This window comes from Sminthopsis crassicaudata, chromosome 1, assembly GCF_048593235.1.
Source record: "Sminthopsis crassicaudata isolate SCR6 chromosome 1, ASM4859323v1, whole genome shotgun sequence".
In the NCBI taxonomy this organism is placed as follows: domain Eukaryota; kingdom Metazoa; phylum Chordata; class Mammalia; order Dasyuromorphia; family Dasyuridae; genus Sminthopsis; species Sminthopsis crassicaudata.
This window is the reverse complement of record NC_133617.1, coordinates 75,122,086-75,148,191: the sequence shown is the minus strand read 5'-3', so window position 1 is coordinate 75,148,191 and position 26,106 is coordinate 75,122,086. Positions and strand designations below refer to the sequence as shown.

Here is a 26,106-nt window from a genome sequence, read left to right as displayed (position 1 = left end):
CACAAATTAATCCTTCGATATCTATAGAATATTGTACCATATGATTTCCTCACATCTCAAAGTGCTCCTGGCAAGCCTCATAATGGGATAGTCAGTTGTACTGCTGAGTTCTGGGAGGTAAGCAATTTTGCTAGAGAGGTAGGGGGAAAATTCAGTCATTAACAAATCAGTCAACTAGCATTTTATTAAGCACTTAAAATATGCCAGGCATTACGGTAAAGGTCCAGAGAAATGAAAAAATCCCTCTGTGGAAGAGCTCACATTTTGATGAGGGAAGCAATATGCACTTATGTGCAAATCTGATATTTACAGTGTAAAGGAAAAGTACTAGCATTAAGGTAAATCAGGAAAGGTTTCTTAAAGGGAGGATTTTAGCTGAAGTTTGAAAAAATGGGCTATAAAATCACTACTGATCAGAGAAATGCAAATTAAGATAACTCTGAGATACCACTACATACCTGACAGATTGGCTAAGATGACAGGAACAAATAACGATGAATGTTGGAGGGGATGTGGGAAAACTGGGACACTGATGCATTGTTGGTGGAGTTGTGAAAGAATCCAACCTTTCTGGAGAGCAATCTGGAACTATGCCCAAAAAGTTATCAAACTGTGCATACCCTTTGATCCAGCATTGCTGCTATTGGGCTTATATCCCAAAGAAATACTAAAGAGTGGAAAAGGACCTGTATGTGCCAAAATGTTTTTGGCAGCTCTTTTCGTAGTGGCTAGAAATTGGAAGATGAATGGACGTCCATCAATTGGAGAATGGTTGGGTAAATTATGGTATATGAAGGTTATGGAATATTATTGCTCTGTAAGAAATGACAAGCAGGATGAATTCAGAAAGGTTTGGAGAGACATCAACTGATGTTGAGTGAAACGAGCAGAACTAGGAGATCATTATACACTTCAACGACAATGCTGTATGAAGATGTATTCTGATGGAAGTGGATATCTTCAACATAAAGAAGATCCAACTCACTTCCAGTTGATCAATGATGGACAGAAACAACTACACCTAGAGAAGGAACACTGGGAAGTGAATGTAAATTGTTAGCACTACTGTCTATCTACCCAGGTTACTTATACCTTCAGAATCCAATACTTAATGTGCAACAAGAAAATTGGATTTACACACATATATTGTATCTAGGTTATACTGTAACACATGTAAAATGTATGGGATTGCCTGTCATCTAGGGGAGGGAGTAGAGGGAGGGAGGGGAAAATCTGGAAAAATGAATACAAGTTATAAACAAAAGTTACTCATGCATATATACTGTCAAAAATTTATAATTATAAAAATTAATAGAAAAAAAAAAAAGAAAAAATGGGCTATAAGGTAAAGGAAGAAAAGTAGGAAAGGTCCAGGTTACATAGGATTTTAAATGCCAAACAGGATTTCATAGTTGATCCTAAAGGTAATAGGAATCCACTGGAGTATATTTTAAGTAGTTGGGATGAGTCAAGCCTATGCTTTAGAAAGATTGCTCTGGTAGCCAACTGGAGGATAGACTGGAGTGAGAAGAGGCTTGTGGCCAGAAGACTAATCAGTAGGCTAACTGCAATAGTCCAGGCATGAAGTTATAAGGGACAGCATCACTTCAGTATCAGAAGAAAACGACCTATAAAAAGATACTACTACAGAATTATGAACAGGACTTTCCAACAGATTACATTTTCTAACAGCTACTTTGCTTGGTTACAACTTCATGCTCAGGATAAACTTGCCAGGAAATTTGTAATCATGGAGATTGTTTCAGCTTTGCTAAAATGCCATATTAGCAAGTTCCTTCTGACTGATTGGAGGGTTGGAGGATAAAGCAAAAAACAAACAAAACTCCCAGAAAAACCTCCCTCAGGACAGGTTCTTTACAGAGAGATCAAAATATTAGACACTTCTTCATTTGCCATCAACTATTCTGCTAGGTTTTAACTCCCATCATCTTCATCATGACTTATCCCAACTACCCTCTGGCACTTCCCTGTCAGGATTTTACGAGGTGCTAAGTCACTGGAATGAATAGAGACAATAATTATCTAATTCAGTATGATGATCTGACTCTCCAAGGAGATGTTATGGGCCAGAACTGAGTGGAATTGAGACAATGGTTAAATCTAATTTAGCATTGATTTAATCCTACAACAAATAATGGTTTCCTAGTGATGAAATGGTGTGTACTCAGTGTGTACTACAGCATATAAGCAAGGAGCTCCCACAAGCCCAGAGAAACCCACACTTCCCCCTCACTTTTTCAGCTTCCTTTTATGTGTTGTCTTTCTCATGCGATTGTGAGCAAGGATTTTTAGAATTCCTGTCTTCACTTGGCACATAGTAAGTTTATCATATTTTTTGTGTGGGGGTAGTGGTAGTGGTGGTCAGAGTATGAGAAGTTAAGGATGACAAATTGCAAGCCTGAGTGATGGAGGACAGTGTTAGAGAAGTTAGAAGAGGAAGGAAAAATAAGTAGTTTTGGATATTTTGAACTAAAGGTATCTATGGGACATTCAATCTGAGATATCTAATCAATAGTTGGAAAAGTGAGATGGGAGGTTAGAACCAGGTATATATAAAGTTGAGAATTATCTAAAAGTTATCATTGAATCCAATGAGAGCCGATGAGAACACCAGGTGAAGGAATAATAGAAGAGAAAAGGGTCTGGCATAGAGGATTGGAGAACATCTATAGTTAGTGGGCAGGACCTGGATGAAGATCTGGCAAAGGAGACTGTTCCATAAGAGAGGTGAGAGGAGTCTAAAATTAGCAGTCTTGAAAACCTAAACAGAAGAAACGATTGAAGAAAAGACGGTGATCTGGGCTGCAGAGACATTGAGTGATGAATATTGAGAGCAGGCCGTTAGATTTGTCATTTATGGGATCATGATAACTTTGGAGAGAGCAGTTTCAGTTGAATGATGAGGCTGGCAGCCAGATGCAGAGTTAAAGAGAGTGAGAGAAAAGGAGGTGGACATACCAAGTTTGCTCAGAAAGAATGGGGGGACAAACTTTTCAGGGTAGCTCTTTTATTTTTTCATCTATACTTTTCACCTTATATTAACAATTACTTGAATGAATGTTGGAGGGATTGCTGCTTATCAGATTTGTAGATAATAGCAAGTTTGTAGGGCAAATTAACAAGGATATTTACATCATAAATTGAGAGCTGGGAGAAACCCCAGAGGCCATTGAATCCAACCCTCTCCTTTTACAGATGAGGAAACCAAGGCCTGTGGAAGTTTAATAACTTATCAACTTGTGTCCAAAGTGAGATTTATATCTAGGACGTCTTAATTTTAAAGTGATTTTCCTAAAATTTAAAGTATACATACCCTTCTCCCCCACACACACACATAATAAACTCAAGTGGCTTTCCATTACCTCTGGGATCAAACAAAAATCCTCCATTTGGGATTCAAGGTCCTTCATAAGTTAATCCCCTCCTAGTTTTCCAGTTTTCTTACCCAAACCAAAACCAATGTGACTTTCATTGATTGATCCTAAGCCAAGCCCCAGAGAGTCCTGATTGACTCAGAGTGAATGTAAATAGCAATCACGTTTGTTTTGGCCAAAAAAATTGAGGTCTTCCCCTCCTAGATTTACTTATTCATATTATTTTTATATTACATTTAGATTTTACAACAACCCTGAAAGGTGCTATTATCCCCATAATATGCTCTATTATCCCCTGAGGAAATTGAGGCCAAAGGGTCAAATGACTTTCCCAGGGTCACAAAGCTAGTGAAGTGTCTAAAGCCGAATTTGAACTCAGGTTTTCCTGATTCCACCCCACCAGAGGCTAGTTGTAAGGAAGGCTTTTTAAAGAATCTTAAATCATGCATGAATGTGAATTCCTGACATTAGATTTTGTAGGGATTCTTAACCCTGGTCCATGAATTCATTTTTAAAAATATAGATACTGAAGAGGTAAAATAGACACCAGGAGTTAGAATTAGATTATTATGATTGTAAAAAGAATATATAAAAATCTGTGACACGGAGCCATCACGACATTTATCACAAGTTACAAAGTTTTGCTGTTCATTATGTGAATTAACATAGGAGTTAGCAATTAACAAGAGAAAAAAAAAAGTTTTCTAGTGTAATTCACAATTAGCCAGAAAGAAGATGCTATTAAAAAAACTTGAGGTGGGAGTACACCATTGACTGGCAGGCTAAATGCATTGTAAGAAACACAATATCTTGCCCAGAGCTCTACTGACTTTTTGATGAAAACGGGAAAAATTTATTTTGCATTTTTGCAAGAACGGCTGCCTACATTAGCAGACACTAGTGGAACTGCAAAGGCAATTCCATCAATATCCTAGAGTTCTATTTCATGTCCTGAAATGCAAGTCTCCTTTTCCTTCCCCCCCTCCCCCATTTTCCATTAATTGGGTTTTAGACATTACAGCATGTGAGGAAGTAACAGAAAAGCTAGGGGCGAAATCCGAAATTTCAAATCTCAGACCATCAGATTTGGCTCCGTGGGGCTTACGTGCTTACGGAGGCAAAATTCAGAGTTCAAATCTAAAACCTCCACTCGTGATGACCCTTTGATGTCCTTGTGGGTTTTAATTTTCTAATCGGTTTCATTTTTCCAATTTAATTTCCACAATTGTTCCCATTAACTAAATATCACCTCCCCCCACGCCCCCCACCCATCTCTAATTATATTGACGTGTTTCTTATTCTAAGCTCCCCACCACTGAAGTACATTTCTACACCACCTTTCATTTTTTTTTCCTAATTTCCTATCCTCCATTTCTTGGGTTTCAATTTAATTAAGTGACTTGCCCAGGGTGCTAAGTGTCTAGGGCTAGATTCGAACTCGAGTCCTCCTGACTCCAAAGCTAGTGCTCTAGCCACTGCGCCACCTAGCCGTCCCCGTAGGAACTAAATCCCTCATCTACTTCTCACAATTGAATCACCCTGAAGGAAGGTGCTATTAATCCCATTTTACAGATGAGGAAAGTTAGGCAGGCTTCTCCAGGGTCACACCGCAAGCAAGTTTCTGACATTGCATTTGAACTCAGACTTTATTGTTTTCAGACCCTGAGCTCTATTGTGCCTAAGACTTTCAATGTAATTGGTGTCTTTTGCTTTTGAAAATCATGGCGAAAATCGTGGCGCAAAAAAAAAAAAAAATGGTAACGATCTCTGAATGACCGCCATCTCCGAAAGGAATCAGCCGCCTCCTTCGGTGGTGAGCTCCCCGCCTCAGAGGTCTCAGGGGCTCCGGGAAGGAGGCAGGCCAGGCCCAGCGGAGAAGCGGTCTGGAATTCTCGAGCTCTCCGGAGGGGGGCGAGATGACGAGCTGCTACCAGGTCGCTTTCCGCAGCTTCTCTCTCTCCCTAGCAGGGCGCTCTACCCTCTGCCCCGAAGGCCCGCCTTCTTCCCGCCTCTTTCTTTGTCACGCCCGCTAAGAGGTGTTAGCCTTTAGTCTCAGGCCGGAAGTGGGTTCTTGTTAGTGTCTCCTCTCTCTTTCCAAGGCGGAGCCAAAGATCTCTCGCGAGTTCCCATCAGTTTCACCTTCCGTTACGTCTGCTGGAAGGAACTCTCGCGAGAGTGAGCAGAGTAGTGGGAAGAGTGAGGCGCGCGCGGCGGCCGCGACGGACGCAAGATGGCGACGGCGACCATTACTCTCGTAAGTGAGCCCCTCCCGGAGCGCAGTCAGCGGCGAGATGGGCGCGGGAAGATGAGGGGAGGGCTGGCTGAGGGCCCTGGAAGTCCATGGCAGGCGCTGCCGCCGTGTCCGCGGGTCCATCGCGCGGATCGCCTTCATCTCCAGCCTCCTGGAGACGGGAAGGCGGCGGGGGGGCAGGGCTACTGGCTTCCCGGCGGCGGCCGCGGCGGCGGCGGCCTGGAACTACTACGCCCAGACTTCTTTGCGCCGGAGCGCTCGGGACTCCCAGTCCCTGTCGCTCCGCTTTGCATGCCGGGGGTGGGGAGTATAGTTTTCGCTGGCCGTCGCGGGGCATGCTGGGATGAATCCTGTTCTTCTCCCCCACTTCCCCCATCCGTGGTACCCCGGGATGCGTACGGGACTCTAGGGGCGGGGTCTACTAGTGCATGTTCCTGCCCTCCCTCCCCCTGTGTGCCTAACAGCTTTGTCTGTGGGATGCCAGTTGCATGCTAGGAGACTGCAGTGGGGATGATTTTGTTGAAGGCAAGCCCCTGGCGCGTGAGCAACGAGGCTTGGAAGAAGTGCTTTCTTCTGGTTGTGTTCATTTTCCCTCCGTATGAGCCTAAGAGGGAGGCAAACTGGCCTTCTCCACCCGAGCTAGGGAATCCAGGGATCCCCAGCAAAAACCTGGCCGTGTCATGTCAATGTAAGCCCTGCTTCTCAACACGTGTAAAGTCCATATCCGAGTTCCAGAAAAATCCAAGGAAACTGGTTTCGTGAAGCTTAGGGTCTAAACTGGCTGTTTTGACATGTACAAGATACTAAAAAAAAACGCCATAGAGGTTAAGGAAGAAATTAATTTGAAATGATTTGTGGCAATTGAGGAAGGTAAGTTCACTTTACAGTCAGTGAACACTTCATGAAAGAGGTAATATCTGAACTGAGAGGTATTTCGGTAGTCTGCCTGTGCAGATAAAAATTCATTCATTTCTGTCTGTCCTTCCGTAAGTCTTCCATGGAATAACTGTCCACTCCCGGGATTGGAGGCCACCTTCAAGGTCTTTTGATATCTGCTTGATTATCTTCAGTACTTAGCAATCTGATTGTTGAATTCTTTCCGTTCCATACTTATTCATGACTAGAAAATTTCATGCATCTTTGATATCTTGTTACTTCCTCCAAGTCAATTTGTTCTAGAATTTTGATTCTTCTTAAATGATGTTCCATGCTAGCTATTATTTCTGTTGAAAATCAGGCAGTCAACAAGCATTTATTAAAGTCTTGCTCTGTATCAGGCACTATGCCAAGTACTGACACTCCAGTTAGAAGCAGAAAGACTGAAAACTCCTCCCTCATACACACCCTCAGATGAGGATCACACACGAAGGGATTGGTGGTGAAGGTAAACTGAAGGTACGGGGTGAGACTCTTGATAGAGAAAGTGTTATGGAGACTGTCAGCAGTGCGTCCTGGAGAGGAATGAAGAGGTGACTGTCTTGGGCTTTATCCAATCAGAAGATGAGTTTTCAGGGCAGAGAGCCATTCCAACGGGAAAACATGCCTGTGCTACGTTCAGTGAGCTTCCTGGATGAAGAAGTGTCTGAGGCATGGTGGGTCATGCCCCCTAAAACTCTTCATTTTGAAAGATCACTTCAGCTCTGGGAGTCACATCTTGGGAAAATACCTTCAGCCCCGGGGCCTCTTTCTCTGACTAGATGGCTCCTTCCAGAATCTGTTTTAGGAGAATGGGCAGGCCAGCCATCTCATCGTTTCTCAGCAGGCTACAACTTAAGACTCCTCCAACGTGCCTTTGTACTTAAGCTTTCTTTCACTATTGTCTTTTCCTTTACAATATAAGTTCCTTGAGGACTGATACTGGCTTGTATTTCTAGCACTAACAATAGTACCTGGGGACATAGTAATTGTTTAATAAATATTGTTGACTGATTATTGAAGAATGAAAACTAGCCTTTGTATTAAGAAACAACTAAGATCATTGAAAGCATCAAGCATTTCCCCAAAACTGTCTCAGGTAGATTTCTTATTCTATATTCCAGATGTGGATAATAGACTAAATGGTAGGCTGTTCATTCAACTACTTGTTTTAATATGGACAATATTTAATCTTCATCAACTTTTTTTTCTGGTATAAGTTGTTGATACTCTTTGTGTCATTTTGGATTACTTTAAAAAACAGTATTCTGGAGTTAAGTGCAATTTTAGCATATTCTCTACAAATGAGTATCTGCAGAGCAAAACCACTTAGGGAATCTATTTTATTTCACTTACTACTTATATTTAGGGAGTTATTAATAAATTTCAACTTGATTGACAGTAATGGAAAAGCAGACAAATGATAGTAATAGTCATACAATTTTTATTCATCCACTTTGTTTTTCTTGTGTGGTTTGCTGGGCCAATCTTTTTGAATGTTCAAGAATCATATTGAGAGGCTCTCTTTAATAAATAATGGCATCTTCACCTTTTATGTAGAGAGGGCTTTTTTCTAAGTGTCTGGTTTTGTTGTAATCAAAACGTTTGTTTTTTGTGTCTTAACTTTATGATAGTGAAGATGTGATCTGCTTCAAAAGAAAAATAGCTTTCAAACCTTCTCATACTTTTACCTAACCTATCCTTAATATCAGTATAAACCATTTTCATAAAAGTTTTACAAATTATAAAAACATCATTTGGTTTAATAAGTTTTTTGGGGGGGAAATATGGTCCATAGTCTATTTTCTTCAGAAGTATCTTTTATGAATTACCATGAAAACTTAATTCCACGAATCCCATTAAAAATTATTACTTCAGGCATAGATTTCTTCTGTATGTATTTGATTATATCCAACTACTTCCCCATTTCACTTAAATATAGTTTTCATTTTCTTAATAGCAATTGTACAGTGAATCCAACTATGATGATTATACTGTTACCAGTGTTGATAATATGCTGACATAGAAACATGGTCATATGTTTAATGTATGGCTTTTAATATATACTTATTGTCCTCGAATTTCTATAAGTCTTAAGAGGATGGGTGATAAAAGTCTCACCCTCTTTTTTTAGCTTTTTTCCCACCCTCAATTGTGTGTTGATATTTTGCAAGGCAACAGTACTATGGATTTATCATCCCCCTGCATAATATTTTGCAAATGTACTATAAACCAGCATTCCTCTGCACTGTTGAAGGGAGGAGGTCTGTAAAGATCTGGGCTTTTTTCTTGCTTATTTTGGTGGTTAATAATGAAAGATTTCACAAGAAAAATGAGTGTCTTCAGAAAGTTGAATACAGAATATAGAGAATTAGAGGGATGAACATAATATATAAGTGAATAGAGGACTTGAGAGAGATGAATATAAACAAAAAAGTATATGGGCTTATATAATAAAGGGGGTAAGTAATGAAGCTTTCACTCATCTAGATGGCCTTCCGTATATTGGTTGGACCACTTGTGAAGGATTTATGGGAGGAAATGAATGAGTTGCATAGAATGTATGTAATGTGGTATGATCTACTCACCTCTTCCTTCTATATTATTCATCTTAACCAAGGAAACACTTGAATGTGAAATTACTCCAGCGCTTATAAACAATTGGTTCCTATCAAGACATTGTGTGTGTGTGTGTGTGTGTGTGTGTGTGTGTGTTTTACTGTTTGGTACTTGCCACATTTATTGATTGCCCAGCTGTCCTTAAACAGAATAGTCATAGGGGGATGTGGAGCTTCTCAATAATCTTTTAATAATCACTCAGGCTCCTTCATTCCTTAATTTTAAGCTATGGCCCATTTTTTTTTTTTTTTTTTTTTTAAGGATGCATGGGAGTGTCCTCCTTCATCATAGACGAAAATAATTTCATCCAAAAGTATGTGTTAAATTCATTTGGAAGATCCCATCTAAATAGATTTTGTTATTTCATCATCCTTTATAATAAGTATTTAAATCTGTCATCTATATGTTCATATCTTCAAAACTGAAATGTGAGATGACCAAATGTCCTCTAAGAAAATGTTTATTATTTCCTTTGGATATATATTGAAATATGAACTTGGTCAACTCTATATCCCAGGATTTAGAGATTAGAGAGAAATTTAGAGATTATCTATTCCAACTCTGCTATCTTAGAGATGAGAAAAACTGAGGTCCTTAAGGGTACACAAGTGATGTTTAGTAAAAATAGTCTTCTTTGACTTAAATGTGAAATGCCCAGTGGTACAGTCCACAGGATAATTCATTATATAGATTTTTGGGAGTCATCACAAAGAAGGTGTTGATGAAATAATAGAGGGCTAAGGAAAGAGCCCTGGGGAAAACCCAGAAAATAGATGATCATTCAACAAAAAAAAACTAAGAAAAGTCAGATAGGCAGGAAGAAAGTAAAATCAGTGCCTTGATATGAGAGAGATGAGAGTGTTCAAAAAGACCATCTTAATACTATCAAAAACTATAAGAAGGCAAAAAAGAATGAGGATTGAGAAAAGGCCTTTGAATTTAACAGTTAAAAGATTGTAGGTAACCTTAGAAGAGAATGACTTCAGTAAAGAGGGAGAGTTGCAATGGTCATCAGGGACCATCAGGTCCAAGCCAGGCCTAAAAGAGAACTGAGCCCCTTTTCAATAAACCTGATAGTTATTTAGCTTTTGCTTGAGGTAGACCATTGCAGTTTAGTTAGCTTTATTGGAGGGGGGGAGTTCTTTAAATTAAATTAACTTAAATTAAACCTCCATTTGTCTTTGAAATTTAAGCGCCAACTTCTGTCATTAACTTTCCAATCTGGGTTCTGCCAACCTTACACAATATTCTCCTTCATTGTACTTGATGTTCCAGATAGCTTAGACTACCCACTGTCTTGTATTATATTGTTCTCTAATGTTTCTTCACTCCTTAATATTTCTATGTCCCCTCATCTCCTTCTATTGTTGAATTTTAGTCCATGGGATTCCAGCTATATTCTGAATTCTTTGAAATCATCTTCCAAAACTCAGGGTGTGCATTTTAGATTTTACCCAATTTTCCTTTTTATCACAAATTGAGTGCAAGTAGAATCTTGTAAATTTTCCATCACTAGAATCCCTTTTCAGGGATAACAGGGAGCTTTCCTCCTTCACTATTGATTTTGTACAAAATTTTAGGTCTAATCAATAGGCATTCATTAAAAAATTGCCAGGCATGACCTTAGGTACTGAATCACTCCGTCAACAAGCACTTAGCACTTTCTGTTGTCCAGACACTGGCTAGAAAAAGTAAAGACAGTTTTAGCTCTCCAGGTCACAGTCTAATGTAGAAGTCAACAAGAAAGCAACTCTGTACAAACAAGATAGATACAGAATAAGTTGAATATAATTGGTCTGAAGTAATCAGAGGAATTAAGAAAGTAATAGGGAGCACATGAGTTTTATTTAGCAGGGAAGTGACATGGCCATCATCTATGCTTTAGTAAAATCACTTCAACAGTTGTGTGGAGGATGGATTGAAGAGGGAAGAGACTTGAGGCAGACAGACCAGTTTAGAAATTATTAAAATAGTTCAGATGAGAAGTACACCATTAAAAATTTTACTTTTGATGTTACCAAAAAATCCAAAAGCCTATAGATACTGTCAAATGAGTTTTATTTACTTTTCCACGAAATCTCTTCTGTAGGAACATTTGAATTAACACCTGTTTTGTAGGTTGATTCTGTGAGGTCACATTGGATTTGGGTAGAAAAGAGGGTAAATTTCCAGCCACCAATCTTCTGGGTAAGTTTAGCAGTGGAATAGCCTTGCCATTCCCAGGTAAGACTGGCTTAGAAATGAGCTTTCACTGTAGTCAAACAAATGAAAAAATGTTTCTAGAACTCTCCCTAACTAACACTAGTTTACTTTCTATAAACCACTGATAAATATGGGACATTCTGGTAACTCTTAAGACATTTAAGTTTTTTAATTACTAGAGGTTTTATCACATAAGAGAATGAACAGTCAAAGATTCTGAGTTAGATCTACTGTGGAGTATTTGCCAAAATAGAATTAGGCAGTTTGGTTTTGTCAACACAAACATATAAATGGCCAATGATGTGAGGCTGTTCATTCAGGTATGAGCTTCTGAAACAGCTCCAATATGTTTCTGCAGCTTCCTGGTTTATCTCTTGTTATGTGTATTTGGTTTTTTGGTTTTGTTTTCTTTTTTAACCAGCTAGATCCAGCCTTTTAATGTTTGGTCTCACTGTAGCCAGATAAAGCTACTCTTTGGATTACACAGCTCAGAGCTCCCTTTCCTCCAGAAACTTTTGTCTTTACAGTGAGCAGTGAGTCAGAGGTGGTTGACCATTGACTTTTTCACTAGAATATGAGTGAAATATATAGCCTCTTAAGGATAAAGTGGGGACTTGTTCTGCTTCCTACCTTTGTGTATACTCCTATTTGGTCTGCAGTACTCTATTATAACTGACCCAGCTTCATCTAATCTGACCGGGTGGGTATGCCCCACTGACTGAATCCATTTATACTGTATTATTAGATTGTTGATGTGAATAGGACATAGCTTGCCTTTTCCCTAAAGACCTCACTCTCTCTGTCCTCTTATGGCTTCAGAGATCTTAGTGTTTAGGAAATGGTACATCTAAGTATGGTCTTAGTGCCCTGGCATGTTAGCTTTGATTCAGTGCCACTGGCCTTTTGCCTGTTCTACCAAACAAGGCATTCCATCACTTGGCTTCACATTCTCACTGGCTGTCCCTTGTGCCTAGAATGCTCTCCTTGCTCATCTTTGCTTTCTGGCTTCCTCTCAATTAAAATCACATATTTTACTGGAAGCCTTCCCCAACCCCTCAGTTGCATTCTCTCTGTTGCTCATTTCCTGTTTTTCCTTTATATAGCTTATTTATGTTTGTTTGCAGATTATATCTCTTCCATTAGATTGTAAGCTCCTTTAGAGCAGGAATTGTCTTTTTCCTTTTTTTGTATCTCCAGCACTTAGCACAGTACTTGGTATATAGTATATGCTTAATAAATTTTTATTGAATGACTAAAATCTGATTAACCCTAATCCCTCTACTGTGAAGCCCTTTATTCTTTCTTGTTGACTTTGCATTGCAGCCAACTTCTGATATTTATCATTCTTGCTTTCATCATTTCTGTTTTCTTCTTTTAGACAATAGAACAAAATGTCACCAATTATTTATGTCCTCACTTTCTCCATTTTGTTTTCTTGGTGTTCTGCTCTCATGTTTGCTTAACTTTGCAAGTCTGGAGCATCAAGTACTAATCCTGAGGCAGAATAGCAAGGAAGATTTGAGCTTGGGAATGCAATGGTATGGGAACTTTAGACCTTTTATTGTAGATGAGTAAGTAGTATGCATATGTGCATGTTGTTATTACAACATATTTATATACACATAACTATATATATGACATACGTAACATATATAACAACATGTCATATATACATGTTGTTAAACTACAAAGGTTTGTGTTTTTTTGTTTTTTGTTTTTTCTCTTGTTAGAGTCTTATTTGACAAGTGACCCACAGGACCTTAAGAGTGGAAAATGTTTTCTAGTGGAGATATCTTCATTGAGTCTGGGTTTTGTTTTTGGACTTGAAATGTCCTTTTTTCCTTTCTTTTATCATTTCTTTCTCATCTCACCCTTACAAAATAGGTTTTAGACTGTAGGTCCCAGATCTATTTTTCATAATGGTGCTATCCTCTTGTCCTAGAAAGGAACATTTCTATGTCATTTCTGTCCCTGTTTTTTCCTGTTATGTGTCAGATCCTTCTCTAGTTTTCTCTGCCTGAATGAGGATCACCTAGATCTATCTGCTAAGAGGAAGCTTGGAAAACTAATTTCTTGCTTTGGGGTGTGATGAAAAGTCCAAAGTCATATAGGTTTCTGTTAGGATTACAAGGTGAGAACTCAGGTTGTCTGGACAGTGACAAGGTGAACTCAGGTTGTCTGGACAATTACAAGGTGAGAACTCAGGTTGACTTGACAGTTCTCTGGCTCAGACCTTTGGTTCTCACCTTTAAAGGGAGTTTACACCTTAGGAATTCTAAGAGGAGCAAGTTCATTGGTGGAAGTATTTCCCCCGCCCCCGTTGAGTTCTTACACGCCCATTCTCTGGGAGGATAAAAGAAAGGCAGCATTGGGCCAGAGAGAATCGACTCTGGGATAGAGTTTTGACTCCAGGCAGGCTGAAAGGAAACCAGTCTGATTTGAGGAAGAACAAGAGCTGGAGGAGATTCAGAGCTCTCAAGAAACCTGCACACAGGAAAATATTTTACAGATCTCCTCCCAGAGAAGGATTATAATTGAGCAGAGACCAGACCCTCACAATTCAAGAACATTACAGGTTTCCAAGAACTTATTTGTTGAATGGGAACCTATATTTTCCTTGTTTCATGGGTATACAAGTTCTGGACCCAAACAACATAGTATAGTAAGATAATTATGAAGAAGAAAGTAAAAATGGTCAGGACTTGAAGCTGGTTTAGAGGATATGTGGGAGGTGGGGCCTGGGCAATTATTAGCATTATGGGAAATGACTGGGGCACTATGGGTTTCATCATGTAACTTCCCTCAATACCTTGGACTTTTTCCTCTTTGGAACAGCATACCGTCCCCTCAGCTCACATACTTGAAATGTCCCTTTGTTAGGCCTACCCATTTCTCCCATTGGTGAGTTCCTTCTGGAGCCTTTTTGTGGAATGACCAAGGCTAGCTGCTTTCATTCTCCTTCCTTTTACTCTTTACTCTTTTGCTGCCTTGTATTTATTTTCTTCTGTCATTAGATTTATAGATTGTTTTAGGGCAGACTATCCTTTTGCTTGTAATTGCATCCTCATTGCTTAGCTCTCTGCTGAGGGCAGAATAAACACTTAATAATTGCATTTTTCTTCCTTTCTGAGGGCATTGATCCATCCATATGTATACAAATAAAGCTATGTATACATTTGAACCAGGCTGCTAGCTTCAGGCCAGTATTTAGGAAGACTTTTTGGTGGCTTATGCCCAGATCTTTTCCACAGCTGCTGGTATTGTTCTCTGGAGATTTATTTGGAGGCAGCTTGCAGTTGTGGAGAGTATTCTAAGGAGTTATGTGGGCTCCCATGTGGGAGCTGGCCTTTTGAGGAGACAAAGCTACTTTCAGCCTTTAATGATTGGACTGGCAGAGCTACAGAAATGAATGGTTGGAACAGCTTTTTGAATTACAGTTTGTACTAATTGACTTTCCCAACAAAAGTTTCAAAGGCATACCTTAATGGTTCTGTCCTTCTGCCAGGGATATTCCATAAATTGTGGTGAAGGATTTCCCCCCAGAAGAAAGGACCTAAGGGCTGATTTGATGTCATACAGTTCAATTTCTTATCTGAGCAAAATCCCCTCTACATCTCTGGTGATCACTCTCCTCTCTTGAAAACTTCCTATTCAGTCCATTTTATCTAATACCTCCACACCTTTGCACCTTTTCCCTAGAACATAATGCAGTCTCTCTTCACTTCTCTGAGTTTCTAGCTTTCTTCAGCCCAAAGTCTTTCTTTACTTGATTGTGCTTATTACTTATTACTCAAATTATCAGGTATATATACTCGTTACTTTTATAGTTCTTGTATTACATATGCTTATATTCCCTCACATTCTAGAATGTAAGCTTTGTTTTTTGTTTTTTGTTTTTTTCTTTATATCCCCAAGATCTAACACAGGGAAGAAAAGAACAAGTTTATTTGCCTGTGTTTCAGGCATTGTGCTAAACTCTTTAAAAATATTATCTCATTTATTGCACCGCACACTCTAGGTAATTGACATCTGTTAAATTTGATTTTGAACAGGTCTAATTGTTAGAAAGTTTTTAAAAGTAATTTTTATTAATATCTTTAGGTTTTTAGGGTTTGTTTTTTTTTTTGTTTGTTTGTTTTTAATGTTACTACTTTTCCTTATAAGCCTTTCCTTTCTTTCCCAGAGTCCCATCTATATAACAGTTTCTTAAGACAAAAAGAAAAGGGGCAGCTACGTGGTGCAGTGGATAGAACACCAGCCCTGAATTCTGGAGGACCCAAGTTCAAATGTGGTCTCAGACACTTTAACACTTTCTAGCTGTGTGACCCTGGGCAAGTCACTTAACCCCAGCCTTAGGGGGGAGAAAAAGGACAAAAAGAAAGAAGGAAGTTATTTTGTTAGGAAGTTTTTCTTTACACTGTACTAAAATTTTACTTTTAACTAATCTCAATCATTTTTCCTAATTCAGTCCTATGCCAAGTAAAGCATCTAATCAGTTTTACACTTGATGGCCCTTCAGGTGTTTGAAGACTGTAATTATATACCCCTTAAATTTTCTCTAGGCCAGTCAATCCATTCTGCCTTCTATTGAACCTCTTATGACTTTATTTGGAATTTCTTCACTATCGTAGTCATTGTCTTCAGTGGACAGTGAGTCTAAAATGTAATACTCAGAAACAAACACAATAGTTCTTAAATAGTTTTTAAATAGTACAGTGGAATTGTATACTCTTTTGTTCTGGACTAGTTGCTTCTTTTAATGTAATCTAAAATTGTTCTCATATATCAAACCAAATTAATCTTCTTTGAGGGGTTGGGGAAGTAGGGAAGGTCTGTTTCAAATCAACTGTTTGTTTTCTTGACTCATCTTCTTCTGTCCTGTATTTGCATATTTAATTTTTCAGATCCAAGTGTAAGATTTTATGTAGTCCCTTTGAAAGTTTGTCTTATTAGATGTAACTTGTCCTTTTCAGCCTGCCAAGATCTTACTGGATCCAAATCTTTTCATCCACCATGTTAGGCATCCTGCCTGGCTTCATGTGTGTCATCAAAGAAGCCATTAATGTTGAACATAACAGGGCTAAGGACAGATCACTGGAACACTCTTGTTATTTAAAAAAAAAAAAAAAAAAACACCTTTCTCCAAAATGACATTGAACAATGCCCTTTGGGTCCAAAGTCAGTCAAATTTAGATCTACCTTAGCTAATGTTCTTGAGGCCCAGTGTTACCTACCTGGGGGCTCTAGGCTCCTAGGGACCATAGAATTACTGCAAAGAGTTAGGTATCCACATATGAATTAATAATTAAGCAAACACAATTTTTTAAGATGGAATAAGTATTTCATGTACAGATGCTGTTCAGATCCAAACTCTGGCATTAGCCAATGACCACAGTCAGGTCATTTAATTTCTAAGTTTTAGTCAGCTCTCTGAGATTTATCTAGTAAATTGCATAAAGTATAAAGAGGGTTTTTTTTGTTTGTTTTGTTTTTTTCACCATCAAAATCACATATTCTTGGTGCATAAGTGCTATAAATTAAAAACATTCAAATTCATTTTAAAATGTTATTTCATTTCTTTTTGTTGTCTTTTATCAGTCAGCGGCTACAATTATATGAAGGCTTTTTTCAGCTTTATATACATTTTAAAAGGAGTCCTACTTACAGAGTTTGAAAACCATGATCAGCTCATATTTTATCATCTATCTACAAGGCCTGTCTCTGTAATTCCCCAAATCTACCTGCAAAAAAACACTGTCAAATAGGGAAATAAAGTTAGTCTGGTACAGCTTGTTCTTTATGAACCCATGCTGGCTCTGTTGATCACCATTTCCCTTTCCAGCTCTTCAAAAGTCATTTTGAAAATAATACATTCTAGAATTTTCTTAGAGTCAGGGGCAAAGTTACTGGGCTCCAGTGGAAAAATTGACCTTTCCTTTTTTTGAAGATTGGTCCAGCATTTACCTTTCTCCCTCCCTGTGATCTTCCTTCCTGATTTCGGGAAGATGTTGACAATGACTCTATAATTATCTTTCCATATTTGTTGCATACTTCCAATGTTATTTAGTCAGCCTAGATTATCACAGTCTGGAAGTCATTCTCCTTGGTGGAGCAAAAAAGAGAGCAGTTTTGTTTTCTCTCTATTATCTGTTAGCTTCCTATAAACCCCAGTTAGCAGCAAGATAGTATTTTGAGCTTTCTTCGTTTTACCTCTGACACATGTTTAAACTCTGTGGTTGTCCTTTGTGTTCTTTACTAGTTGGTGCTCATTTTGAACTTAAGTGCTTTTGACATACTACCGCATCAATTGTGTTCATTGTCAGTTTTCTGCCCTTCCATCTTTTTTTATGTGACTTAAGCATTTATCTTTGTAGTAGAGAGAGAGGCTTATCAATTAGATTTGACCTTAATTCCTTACTACTAGTGCTTCCTCTGTTGTAGTCTCAGTTATCATCCTAAGAAATGAAACAGGACCTGGACGTGTCAGAGGTGGCATTACCAGTTTCCTTGACAAGTCTGCCTTATCTATTTTAGATTTGGGGTATGTTCCCAAAATCGCCTTACTCTGGAAAATGCTGCTTGAATACCTGGGACCAGCCCTGTCCCCTTATTCCCCTATCTTACTCTATGAGGCATGTAGCTAGAGAATGGGTTGGAAAGAGACTTCTTGGTTTGGATTACTATCCTTTTGGAGCCATTAGTTTGGAAAGAAGGATATCTACCATAGCAGTCATAGATTCTGCCCTTTCCGCCATGTGCCTCAGGCAGCTCCACAATGAAAAAGGCAGAGGAGGATGAAATCATATCTCTTGCCAGTGTTGTTCAGTCCTATCCAATTCTTCAGGACCCTTTGGACCTTACTGTCCATGGGGTTTTCTTGGCAAAAATGCTAGAGCAGTTTGCCATTTCCTTTTCCAGACGATTATGGCAAGCAGGGGCTATAGCGACTTGCCCAGGAACATAAAACAAGTGTCTAAATTTGATGTGTCTAAAGTTTTACTGACTCCAGGCCCAACACTGTGTGCATTACACTACCTGGTCTTGTACTTTAGGACAAGTAGCAATAACTCTAGGATTCAGTAAAAGAGGAAACTGCCTTGTTTTTTGGGGAAGTGCCAAGTTACAGAAATAGTTTAAAGATGGATGGGAACAGCATATGCTAAGACAGTTGGAAAGTCAATGTGTAGGAAAGTGAGCCTGGAACTGAAGATTGGTCAGGGTTTGGCAAGATGGCATACTTCTCCTTGCCTGGTATTGGTAACTATGGTAGAACTTTGGATTGGTTTTTTGTAGCTATCTTCCAGAAGAAGGGAGAGAGGATAGTGACAGTGACCTGCTGAATTGTACCTGTAAGTTAACCTGATCTACTCTTCTTTCATCTGCCCCTATACTACCCCTCTCCGAATATACCATTCTCCCTTCTTGCTTTGGCCTCTTGAGTCTTCCTTTTCCTTCTGAGGTAATCCTGAGCCTATTCAGAGTGGTGGGCAAGTAAGGCAGCAGCCCCCTTGGGGATGAAGGAAGGTAGACTGGAGGAGGACAGTAGTGAGGTGAAACTAGCCTCTGTTTCATCAAAGGGCAATCTTAAGAGGGGCAGGATTGGGAAAGGAGGAATAGTGTGGCAAATTAAGCAAACATTTCTTTCTCTTTTTTAAATGATTTTATATATATATATATAAAATTGGGGTTAAGTGACTTGCCTAAGGTCACACAGCTAGGAAGTATTAAGTGTCTGAGGTCAGATTTTAACAAAGGATCTCCTGACTTCTGGGCTCATGCTCTATCCATATTATATCTTTTTATTTACAAAACATATGCATGGGTAGTTTTTCCAACATTGACCCTTACAAAACCTTATGTTCCAAATTTTCCTCTCCTTCCCTCCACCCCCCTTCCCCAGAGGACAGGTAGTCCAATATATGTTAAATTTGTTAAATTCAATATATGTATACATATTTATACAGTTAACTTTCAGCAAACATTTATTAGGCATCTATAAGCAAGGTGCACTTCTAGATGCTAGATCATAGGATTGTCATTTTAGAGCTGGGAGGACCTCAGAGAGAAGTGGTGGTCAAACAGAGTTTGAATCCAGGACCACTAATGTTACATGATCTCGAGAAGCTCTTAATGTCAAGAGGAGAAAATACACATACAAATAACTCTGAAACAAGGAAGAATGTGTTAAGAGGAAAGATAAGATTAAGACAAAATGTTATAAGAAATTTGAAAAGGTACTGATCCCTTTTATACCTGTGAAGGAAAGGGAAGATGCTGTGGGAGGTTTCATAGCCCAGGTGGCAATTGAGGTAATTGAAACTTAAAGAAATTAAAAGATTTCACACAACAGAAATTGGAGGGGGCTCCCTTCCAGGCTTAAAAACCAGTGTCAGCAAAGGCACAGAGTACAAGAGGGCATAGGGAATAGAAAGTAGTTCAATTTGGCAGGAAAATGGAATGAATGAAATTTTCTAGAGCAACATAATGTACCAAATCTGTTATGGCATTTAATAGGACAAATAAATGTGAAATCACAGAGCTGGATACAGAGTCAAGCTGTACAAATAAGAAAAGAATGGAAAAAAGACATGCTTTGACAATGTTTCTCATGTTGAGGAAGAAAGGCTAACCATGTGCTGCTTGGACACGGAGTATGAATTAGAAGTGTTTGGGAGTTTCAGAGAAGATTTAAAATTGATATGAGGAAAGTATACAATTAAAATTTTCCAAAAGTCAAATAGCTCACCTAGCATGGTATAATAGGTTCCCCTTCACTGAAGACTGGAAGACTCCTTGTTAGAATTGTTGGAACTGTTCAAGTATGCATTGGACTTTTGAGATCCTTGAAATTTGAGATTCTGTAATTTAGGAATCTTCATATTGCAATAGGAAGATTATTTGGTAAGTTGTTACAAGAAAGAATTGGAAAGAAGAGTCTTGAGGCAGGAAAGAAGAGTACTTAGGAAACTATTATTAATCAAAGATTTTTATTACCTGCTATTGTGTACTTGGAACTGTTCTGGTTAAAACTTGTAAATTCAGGTACAAAGAATGTAGTGATTCATCTATGCAGTGAGCTTACATTCTAAAGAGAGAGGCAAGTCTAGCTAAAATATATATACAGCATAAATAGATTTAATAAATAATAAATTTAATACATATACACATATACACAAATCCAAGATAGTTTGGGAGGGAGAACACTCTCAGGGCACTCAGAACCTGAGGAGAAGGTAGTGCATTCCAGCCTTCCTGGGGTGACCAATTCACAGACACAGAGACAGAAGAGAAAGTAGCTTGTATAAAGTACACAGAGAGGAGCCAGTTTGGCTGGATCGTATCTGTGTGTTGTGGGGGGGTGTTGATTGTAGACAGAGATAATATCCATTGAGGCTGGAAAGTGAGGTAAGTGCCAAGTTTGAAGATTTTTAAAAATGAAAAGAGAAATAACAAGTCACTGGAATTCCTTGTGTAGAGAAGTTTAAAAATAAGTTTTGTATTAAAAAAAAAAATTACTTTGGGGATAGTTAGTGCAGTGGATCCTGGAGGTGGGAGGACCTGAGTTCAAATGTGACCTCAGACACTAAACAGTTACAAGCTATGTGACCCAGAGCAAGTCACTTAACCCCAATTGCCTCGACAAAAAAAAAAAAAAAGAAAAGAAAAGAAAGAAAAGAGAAGAAAAATTACTTTGGCATCAGTGTATATGGTGGCCTAGAGTAGGGAAAGCATGAGGTAGGGAGACATTTCACAATTTTTATAACCTTATAACATTTACAAAGTGCTTTCCCTAGTAACAATCCTCCAAGATCAGTGAGAGGCCTGGACTTACATAAGTTAAGGCAGAGAGTAAGACAGCATACTTGGTGATTGGGACAAAAAGAAGGAAAGAGGAGAGCCCAAGGTTACTTGAGATTTAAAGCAGTTAGAATAGCTTAAAGTGATTTTGAGCATAGGTTTGGGGGAGGGGAGAAGAATGGGATTATTGAATTGCTCATTAGATAGCTAATCTGAATGTATCTTATAAGTAGGTAGAAATTTCATTTGGTGCTCTAGGGAAAGACCAGATTTGGAAGTCATTTAATAATTAGAGCCCTGATGTTAAATGGAGTTTTTCAGGAGAAGAGGATGTGTTACTGGGAGAATAATTTACATTTAAAGGAGGATATAGATAAAGTCCCCAGTGTAAGGAGAATTAACTAGGTGCATCTCTTTGCTTCCTGACCCTTCATGTTCTTAGATGTTTTAAATGGCTCTACTCCTTCCTTAACCTCATTCTGTGTTTGTCTCTGGATATTGGTCAGAATAATATTCCTGGATTCCTTAGCTCTAAGAGTAAGATAGTTTAAGACCAGGAGCCAGGTGTTATCTGGGATAATATCCATCTGGGCACAGACATTGGGGGAACCCCTTCATGGTGATGGTGTGAGCATTAATTATTAGGTGTTAGGGGTGTTTATAGGGTTGTGTCTCTAAGCCCTCAAGGGGGAAAAGGAAATGTACTTCCCCTTAAGGCTTTTCAGGATGGTGGGGCTACTGGGGGAGAGTGATGGCTGTCATATTGAGGGATTGCAAGGGGACAAGAGTAAGAGGGAAGGAAGGATAGATAGCATCTATCAGGATTAGAAGTCCAGGCCCAAAGGATACTGGTATCAGTGAGGTCTGTGGTCTTAATAGACAAGGCAAGGCTGTGAGGAGTATTATTTTGATTGGGTGGATGAAGCTGTTCATGACTTGGTACTTCTTAAGCCCCTTCATCTGCCTGTGCTTGAGCTGTGCTTGTTCTTGTAGTGGCTGGTATGAGGGTATCTTATTGGGGGTGGGGGGTGGGGTATCTTATTGGTCCTAGAGTGTTGGGGCTGGGTTGGGCTAAGGGCTTCCCTTTCCCAGGTTGGAGGGGGTGGGGGGGAAGGGTGGTGGCTTGGGGTGCCTGGGTTCTGTGAACAGTAATTGAGTGCCTGCCTATCACAACATCTCATTCCTGCCTGCAGCAGGTGAATGGCCAGCAAGGAGGGGGGCCCGAGCCATCGGCAGCGGGAGACAAGTGGAAAGCTCCACAGGTATTGCCTTTACCATATTCTCTCTCAGTTTGGAGCACAGACTTATTTTTCAGTGGGGGATGCTTGAAGGCCTTTTCCTTCTTCAGCCCAGGAGTGAAACTAAATAGGGAGGCCTCCTAAAGCAATGCAGAAAAATGGCTGTTTCTTATCAACTGTTGCAGCCATGGACCACTGAGACTCTATTAAGTTAGACTCCCGAGTAAGAATGGTTCACAAGGACAAATGAAACACTTTCAAAGATTTATACTAACTGTGTGGTCCTTAAGACCTAAAGCCTTTTGAGGAAGACTTTCCTAGAACCTGATTACATTCAAGACTATTTTCAAATACAAGGAATGAACTTCCCTGGCCTCCAACCTCTATCTTTCCTGAAGTTCTGAGCTGTCTTCTATTCTGTCCTCTTCAACCTCTTCTGACTTCATGGTCTCTAGATTCTATTTCTCTTTTCTACTTTTAATGTAGGTTAGTGCAGCCCTTTGGGTTAACCTGCCCATTTACACTTTCTCCCTTATTAGTTCTGCAGTGGATTAATCTTTCTAAAGCTTAACTGTGTCAAGATTTCTAGAAAACTATTTACTCTTCCTGTATTCTCCTTCTGTATTCTAAAGATCTGCACCCTAAGCCCTTTCTGTGTGGATATTGGAATTTTCCCCTTTGGGAGGCTCATTTTTATATGTTGTAGTTATTGGTGATTTCTTGGGCCCAGGATGTGTTCATTCATCCCTAGTAGATGAGTACCCTTCCATAGACAGACCAGCGCTTCTCTTTTTGCCTAGTGATGTTAGTCCTGGTGCTAACTTGCAGATCTGTCAGGATTGCTCACAGGGAGAGGAGAATGCTCAGCAGGAGTTGTTTCTGGGCCTTAGTAGGAATTTTAGGCCAGGTGCTTTTTTTGTAGGGATAGTTTAGTGTGTAAAAAGAAAGCCAATAAATGAAACTGAGCTCCTTGTCCGAGATGGGGAGGGAGAGGGAGGAAAGAAGGCAAAGGGAAGTGTTACTGTAGGCCTAAACTTTGTAGTTGAGAAACCCCACAGTGGGTGAGGGGACCGCAGCAGGGAATGTCAGTCTGCCTCATCACTCCTCTGAAGCACTCTGTCTATTGGCTGAATGGAGAAGGGCCTTTTGTTTCTCAAAACAAAGGATGAATTGAAGGATTTCAATCCTCCAACCCTGTGGGGTTTGGCTATTGGTTACCATGGTGAATGGCCCCTGTCTTGTAGCCCCCACCTAGCTTGAGGGTCTTTTTTGCCTCAGAGTTGGGCTTAGCCTGGTAAAAGGGAATAGTGAAGGAATAGAGACAGGTGAAGGTCAGAGAGAGAGAAAGAGAGGAGAGGAAAGAGAGAGGGAAAGGGAGGCAGACTCAATTTTGGAGACTGGCTTGGGGCTGGACTGGATTGAATGACAATGGAATCTGGCAGGGGCTTAGATTGGTCCCAAGGGTACAGGGCCACAACCGTTTTTTTTTTTTTTTTAAGAATTTTTTTCCCACAGTATATATGCATGAGTAATTTTTTTTTATAATATTATCCCTTGTATTCATTTTTCCAAATTATCCCCCCCCCTCCACTCCCTCCTCCCCCCATAACAGGCAATCCCATACATTTTACATATGTTACAATATAACCCAGATACAATATATGTGTGTAAATACCATTTTCTTGTTGCACATTAAGTATTAGATTCCGAAGCACAACCATATTTTTACCACATGGAAAAAGGAATGTGCAGGTTGTATTTTTTTTGTTTGTTTAAGATGCAGCAAAAACATTTTCTACCTGTGAAATGTATGCTCTGTAGGCCAAGAGGCAAGGAGGGCAGGAAGTAGGAATAGACAGTAGATGGGCTGAGTGTGCTTCAGAGCCAGGATGTTCCCACCATATTACCACCCTGGACTACTCAGTGGTTTCTTTTCCTGCTTGAAGATTTAGAATTTGAATTTGTGTGTCCTAGGACCTTTCCATTTTCCTCTTGGGACCCAGTATTAGTGTTCTGTGTTACTGTCTACCTTTCCATTTTTGACAAGGGTAGTTGACAATTGTTGGGAAGAACCTGGGCCCCAATTGACTAATCCCGAGTAGCCCATGCCCTGCCCTTTCTTGTTCTTGTGTTTTTATTCATGCTGCTCTATCTGTATAGCATACCCCATTTCTTTTCCACTTATCATTAACTTGACTATCATTGAAATAAGTTCAGATCTGGAACATGTACCTTCTAAGCACTTTCCTGCGATTTGGCTATCGTTAAGTATATTGGGGAAGGCAATTTGTCTATCTTGAGATGTAGAAGAGAAAGGGTGACATATCATTTGGCAAATTCCTTTTTTTCCCCCCCAATTAAAAATTATTGGTACTAATTAAGCACTGATGGCCTGTATTTGTATTTTAACAAGAAAAGAACCTTTGGGAGTGGGACAAGAAAAATAAAATCTAGCCAGAGATTGGTGCCTTTTAATTATATCAGTAAATTTCACATTTATTTACCCTTTTTTAGGGTTAGAAATAATGTCATGAAAACTTAAGGGACATGATCCTTGTGTTCAAATATATGAAGGACTGGCATGGAGAGAAAGGATTAGGCTTGTTCTCCTTAGCCCCAGAATTCAGGATAAGGACTCATTTTGGGAATATAGATTTGGGGGTCAGTGGCAAGAAAGACTTTAATACTAAAGCAGACAGAGGCAGCCAGGTGGCTCAGTGGACAGAGCACCAGCCCTGAAGTCAGGAGGACCTGAGTTCAAGTCTAGCCTCAGACACTTAACACTTCCTGGCTGAGTGACACTAGGCACGTCACTTAACCCCAATTGCCTTAGCAAAAAAAAAATAAATAAAATACTAAAGCAGCATGCTTAGGGAGGCTTTTTTATTTTTATTTTTAAAAATTTTGTTTATTAATTTTTATAATTATAACATTTTCTTTGACAGTACATATTCATAGGTATTTTTTTTTTTTTTTTTTACAACATTATCTGTTGTACTCCCTTCTGTTCCAAATTTTTCCCCTCCTTCCCTCCACCCCTTCCCCTAGATGGCAGGCATTTAGGGAGACTTTTTAGTAGAAGTCTCCATGAATGGAGTTAATTCAAGCAGAGATATGAATGGATAATTTGGCAGAGAGGTGGGAGAGAAAGGGGATCCCCTCCCAAGAAGGGAGCTCTGTCCCATCCAGCACTTGAAGCCTTTCAGGGCTATCCTCAGTGCTCTCTGCAGTCATGCACTATACTGCTTTTGTTTGATCTTTTTCCCCCTGGTCTTTCTGGTCTGAGTGGACTCAACAAAGTCCTAGCAAATGAGCTTTTTGTTCTGCTTTGTGTCTGATTAGAGCCAGGTAGCCTGTTGGCTGGCCCACCTGCCTGGCTTTCTTCCTATCTCTCCCTCTACTTTATTTCTTGGTTACAAAATAGCCCTGAAGAAAAGCCTGGCAGACCCATACGGTGCAGACTGCTGGCCTGTCGTTGTTGAGATCCAAATGTACCTTAGTTACTTTTTGGATCCTTTCTGGCTTTTTCTTCCTATCTTTCCCTCTACTTTATTTCTTAGTTACAAAATAGCCCTGAAGAAAAGCCTGGCAGACACATGCAGTACTGACCACTGGCCTATTCCTCCCTGTTGAGATATGAGTGTACCTTAGTTACTTTTTGGACCACTGTTCCCCCCTCCTCTTCCCT

General features: G+C 39.5%; 1 protein-coding gene across 9 annotated transcripts in view; it reads left to right on the top strand.

Moving 5' to 3' along the window:
* Window positions 1-5,505: 5,505 nt before the first annotated feature.
* The window catches only part of PUF60 (poly(U) binding splicing factor 60), a 36,620-nt gene continuing 16,019 nt past the window's right edge, over window positions 5,506-26,106 (top strand). For 2 of the 9 annotated variants that reach the window (XM_074262290.1, XM_074262264.1), the window contains exons 1-2: window positions 5,506-5,649; window positions 22,374-22,442. In XM_074262290.1, the coding sequence (XP_074118391.1) occupies window positions 5,626-5,649; window positions 22,374-22,442 (93 nt within the window). In that variant the 5' untranslated portion in view covers window positions 5,506-5,625. Of the gene's footprint in view, window positions 5,650-9,441; window positions 9,494-18,652; window positions 18,732-22,373; window positions 22,443-26,106 lie in introns of those variants that run through there. The other 7 variants (XM_074262272.1, XM_074262254.1, XM_074262318.1 and 4 more) reach the window with 5 other exon arrangements.